This window comes from Quercus robur, chromosome 2 (genome assembly GCF_932294415.1).
Source record: "Quercus robur chromosome 2, dhQueRobu3.1, whole genome shotgun sequence".
Classification (NCBI taxonomy): domain Eukaryota; kingdom Viridiplantae; phylum Streptophyta; class Magnoliopsida; order Fagales; family Fagaceae; genus Quercus; species Quercus robur.
This window is the reverse complement of record NC_065535.1, coordinates 23606649-23612188: the sequence shown is the minus strand read 5'-3', so window position 1 is coordinate 23612188 and position 5540 is coordinate 23606649. Positions and strand designations below refer to the sequence as shown.

The window sequence follows — 5540 nt, the reverse complement described above, 5'->3', positions numbered from 1 at the left end:
AAATTGATTATAACAATAAGATAATGCACCTTAAGGATATGTGTTATAGCTAATTAAGTTGTAGATCTATTATCCATTATTTAAAATTTTTTGGTACTAAAATTTTTGTTGGAGTAGAATTTAAAATTTTTCTTGAAAATTATATAATAGAGTTTTATCTAGATTAAACTATTCTTAAATCTTATTATTTGATTAAATGAAATATATCCTAACAATTAATAAGAAAAGCTAATTTAATAGTTAATGGGAAAGTGTAGTCACTTGTCGCAAAGAAGAGAGAGCCACTTGGTGCAACAAAAGCTTTTTGGGCTCCCAACTTTTATTATATAATAACTATATGATATTAATATAAAAAAAATTCAAAATGGGAGGGGGTAGGATAATGTGGCTCCACTACCGCTACAAATAATTATTGGCGCAAATAACCTAATGTTAAATTTGCTGTTGTTTAAAAAAAATTAATTGCTGCGTGAGTTTTTTTATCGCAATGAGATATATAACCAACACTATAAAGTCTCTTGTCATCAAAAAAGAGATCTGTGATTCGATCTTTGTCTACATCAAAAAATCAATTGGTGTCTTGATTTGATGATAAAGAACACTTATTAGGAGTAGACATCATAAGTTGAAATTATCTCTAAATATATATATATATATATATATATATTTAACCAACACCCAATATAACAACTAATCTTGGAAGCAAAAAAAAAAAAATATATATATATATATATATATTTAAATGAATATAAAAAGATTCATGCTCTTTAGAATAAAAACAAAAACTAATAGCCTAAATAACTTCACAAATTTAATCCATTTCTATTTACTTTCTTGTTAGATTTAAGATTTTTTTTTTTTTAATGGAACCCATTGTCTTTTTACTTTTTCACATCAATGATGGATAAGGGAGGATTAATTTCAACAAAAGTTTAATGTTTATATTGTCTAGTGTGTCTACTGTCTACTATATGAATTTGAAGTTGACAAAGTGAGCAGGAGTATGAGTTTAGGAAAAGAAAATTATGAGAGCAGAAGAATAAAAAGAAGAGGGAGTGAAATTCACGTAGCAGGGAGGAAAAAAAATATAAAGTATATATAAATTTAAAAAAATTTATAATTTGTCTACCCTTTAAAAAAAAATTTGCAACCACCCTAAATTTTTTTAGACCCAACAAAATTAAAATTTTGGTCTCCTTAACAATATATTAGGTCATTTCAAACAAAAAGAAAAAGCTCATGACAAATTTTATTAAACTAAAATTTGAAAAAGATATAGCTTATAGTATTAATTATGAGACTATTATATATATATATATATGCAACGTTTTTAAAATATAAAAACTTATAAAAGGAAATTGTAAATTTTTTTTTTTTTGGTATTTGTGTGTTTTTTGTTGTTGTTGTCAATATATGAAGTTTGATATTTATTAGATTTTGTAGAATTTAAAATTCCTTTAATGACTCTCTTCAAGAAAATTCTTGAAGACACCATTGTCATTAAGGGGTATTTATGTCTTTCTATTTGAGTTATGTTTTCATTAAGGCCAGGCCGTCTATAATCTATATAACTATTTTGTTAACAATGGAATTGTGGGTTGTTGAAATGGAAAGATCAAATGGTAGGTTCCAATAAAACCATATAAAGGTTTATTAATAATTTTCTTTAAAATGTGCATATATATATATATATATATATACAATTATACAAAGTAGGTCAGTAATGGAACTTCAACATGAGTTTTATGGGCATGTACATGTTCATGCACTTGCCACCTCCAAACCCTAAAAAAGAGGCTATACTTAGAGCTTTAACAAAATTTTAATAATTTCTTTTTTATTTTGTCTTTGGAATCCTATTTCAAGCTTTCTTTCATCTCTTTTCCTAAGTTTAGGTTTTTGTGATTCCATTGTTCAAGGAAGCAAAGTGAAGAATATGAAAAAGAACAACCTAACCCTCCACTGGCTACCTCAATATCTACCCGGTTCCCGAGGTCTTAAGGAAGTATATAAACCCACTCCAACCCTCACTCCAGAATCACAAATACTTCACAAAATCTCTTCGTCTTCAACTTCAAGCAATTTAACCATCTCCTTTTAACACCGTTTTCTCAAGGTGAGCCCTTACAAATTCATGCATGTGTGTTTCCTTCATCCTGTCTAGGCTGCAACTCAGTTTTGGCTCTCATAGTTTTATGTTCATTGGTTCTACTAATTCAAGCTCAATGTCCATGACAAATCCTAAGTTTAATTCCTTGTTTCTTTTGCTTGGTCTGAGTTCTCATAGAACATGGATTTATCATTACTTTCATTTATATGGTTCAATGACTATTTAAAAATAACAAACACTTCCGCCACTTCCATCGTAGAACAAGATTCTTTCTGTTTTACATGAAATAGATCGTCAAATTCATGGTTGAGATTTTATTTTCTAGATCTAACGATATATAAATTGCCACATCATTTAAAATTTTAAATTACATATCATTAAATACAATTAAAATTTGTAATATTTAATTTAAATTATGAAATGATACCTCTCATTTGTTATATTTTGCTAGTATTTTTGTTTGTTTGTTATGTAATGGGCTAAAGATGTGCTCTCTGCGTGGAATTTAGAGAAGGAAAAATGAACAGGCCAGGAGATTGGAATTGCAGGTCATGCAACCATCTCAACTTTCAAAGGAGGGACTCATGCCAGAGGTGTGGGGAGCCAAGACCAGGTGAGAGAGGTGACTATGGAAGTTTTGGAGGGAGAGGTGGTGGCTCTGGCTCATCTTTTGGGTTCAGTACTGGGCCGGACGTCCGGCCCGGTGACTGGTACTGCGCCGCTGCAACCTGTGGGGCCCACAACTTTGCTAGCCGGTCAAACTGCTTCAAGTGTGGTGCCTCCAAGGATGAATCTTCTGGCGGTGGATATGAAGGTGACAACATGAGTAGAATAAGAGGCTTTGGCTTTGGCAGTGGCAGTGGCAGTGGCAGCTCCAGTCGCTCTGGCTGGAAATCTGGCGACTGGATTTGCACTAGGTGAATTCATTTTGCACATTCTATCCATACATCATATATAAGCCATACTTACTAGCACACCATATTTATTTTTAGGCTAATACATGTGTAAATCAACATAATAAATAATATTAAACTAGGAATTTATCTGCATGGATAAATAAAATGACTTTTTTCAGCTAGTCCAAAAAACAAATGTTCATATATCTAAGGGATTTGAACTTTTGATATCACCCACCACCTTCTATTTATGGATTGATCCAAAGACCATTAATTTACTCATTATTAGATTAATATTTATGATATCTTGAACAGTTTCTTAATTAGTTTATGACTTTATATTTCTGAAACAAATTACAGGTCTGGATGCAACGAGCACAATTTTGCTAGCAGGATGGAATGTTTCCGATGCAATGCCCCGAGGGACTCAGGTGGCAAGTCTCCATATTCATCCTAGATTTTCCATTTTGGGTAAGGATTTGGCTTCTAGCTCCCAATACACACACATTTTCTGCCATATATGTAGTGTTTTCGTTCATGCTAGAATAATATATTTTAGACGTGGCTTATTCTCCCTACACTCGTGCACAAATATAGATATTCATTTTTTGTACTAACTAATTTTATTAATGACTTCAATTTACAGGTACTGATGTCCAAAGAGAGAATCAAGCAAGATCGTCCCTATGATATCCAAGTTACTCATTTTGGCCTCTACCTCTATTTTTTGTTCTCTTTTTTCTTCTTTTTGTTTCTAGTATTTATCTTCTTCTACTTCTAGGGACCTTTAGATGATGAGTCATGGTTGAAGATCTGAATCACTTAGCATTTGGTGAGCTCCCTTTTATATTTAGAATAGGCATGGAGTTCTGGACCTCTGGTGTATCGATCTAATGTCAATTGTCCGTTGTGTTTGCGAGAGTTTCTTGCCTCAATGTTATTTGATGCAGGGTGCTCTCCTTTATTTAGCTAATTACAGTACTTTATTACGAATATATTTCAAGAGATGCTCTCTCTCTCTCTCTCTCTCTTTTACTGGGACTGGTCCATGGAATGTTTGACTTATAACTGGAAAAAAAAATAAGCAATATTGCCCTTATCTGCAAAGTAATTAAAGGGCTGTTCATGGACCACATTGGTATCTTTTGGTTAAACCAATGCAAGAGAATTAATTCCTATTGGATTCAACTATCTTTGAGTACTTTGGCGCCCCTGGAGGGATACTAAGGCCATGAACAAAATTTCATTAATTAGGAAAGGATGAGCTATTATTATATTGTAGTGTCACAATACTTGGCAATTTCATTTTTTCTTTTTTTTATAATACTAGACACCTGGCTATTTAAATTTAATAAACTTATGTGGGTTCCAAGAATCCAGATAGAAAAGCCATAAAAAAAAAACGTTAAATTTATGCCACAAACTCTCTAATATGTAGAAGGAAGACCATTATGTGAAAATTTTGGTCAATCTATTATAATAAAATAAATGTCACAACACCTAATAATTAAGTTTATGTTCAAAAATTAGTTCACAATATATATATTGAGAAAAATAAAGGAATATTAAATATTTATAAATAAATACAATCACATTGGTAAAAAAACGTAAACTTTACTCGCTACTGCACTTCCCACAAAATACCACACGTGCATGGCAAGACCGCCCCCCCTCTGGTTTCTAAATTCGTCCCCACTAAAGATTGGTTTTTCCCAAAAATAAAGAAGTTTTTGTAAAAAAGAGAAAAATTACCCTTTACATTTCTAAATTATACTCCTTTTACATTTATCCCTTTAAACTATTTGAATGCACACTTAATTTCCCTAAACAATTATCCGTGTAACACTTGCCACATTAAACTATAAAAATGCACACTTACCTTCCTAAACTATTTCTAGTGTAATACTTTGTATGCCCCCATTCCATGGGTAATTGTTTAAGAAAGTAAGTACATATTTTCATAGTTTAGGAGAGTATAGTTTAGGAGGTAAATGTAAAAGTAGGTATAGTTTAGGTGGGCAAGCGTGCATTCAAATAATTTAGGGGGATAAGTGTAAAATGAGGTATAGTTTAAGAAAGTAAAATATAATTGTCCTATAAAAAAACTAATAGATTATTAATAATATTATTAATACTATTGCCTTATTACTCTTTTTATATGTAACTCATTAAACTAAATCATATTCAAAACATATATTCCTAAAAATGGATAAATATATCTATTTAATAAAACCTTCTTTATTTTTCCAATAATAAAAACATCCCAATTTTATTTACATTTTTTATAACATTATATTTTGCATTTGAGATATTAATCAACAATAACAAATTGAAAGAAAAGTTAAGGAACAATCTCACAGTGTTATAGAATCACACGAAAATATTTTTCTTAATGATTGATTCGTACCACTCAAAGTAAAACTTAGTGCGACTAGTTCTCAAGCCAACAACAACCCAAGATTAGACTATATCATCAACCTTTGTGTTGGACACACTTCAACACGCAAAGGTTGAAGAACAACCTTCAAATACCT

General features: G+C 31.0%; 1 protein-coding gene across 1 annotated transcript; it reads left to right on the top strand.

Moving 5' to 3' along the window:
- Positions 1 to 1947: 1947 nt before the first annotated feature.
- LOC126712965 (uncharacterized) lies at positions 1948 to 4011 on the top strand. The gene is made up of 4 exons (XM_050412521.1): positions 1948 to 2116; positions 2620 to 3027; positions 3367 to 3477; positions 3653 to 4011. The coding sequence occupies exons 2-3, from the start codon at positions 2630 to 2632 to the stop codon at positions 3461 to 3463; spliced, it is 495 nt and encodes a 164-aa protein (XP_050268478.1). The 5' UTR covers positions 1948 to 2116; positions 2620 to 2629; the 3' UTR covers positions 3464 to 3477; positions 3653 to 4011.
- Positions 4012 to 5540: the final 1529 nt, after the last annotated feature.

Bases quoted from the DNA above. Each gene is read 5' to 3' on its own strand.
- LOC126712965 (XM_050412521.1), top strand. From the start codon at position 2,630: ATGAACAGGCCAGGAGATTGGAATTGCAGGTCATGCAACCATCTCAAC. The intron at 3,028-3,366 runs GTGAATTCATTT...AACAAATTACAG, and splicing joins GGCGACTGGATTTGCACTAG to GTCTGGATGCAACGAGCACA.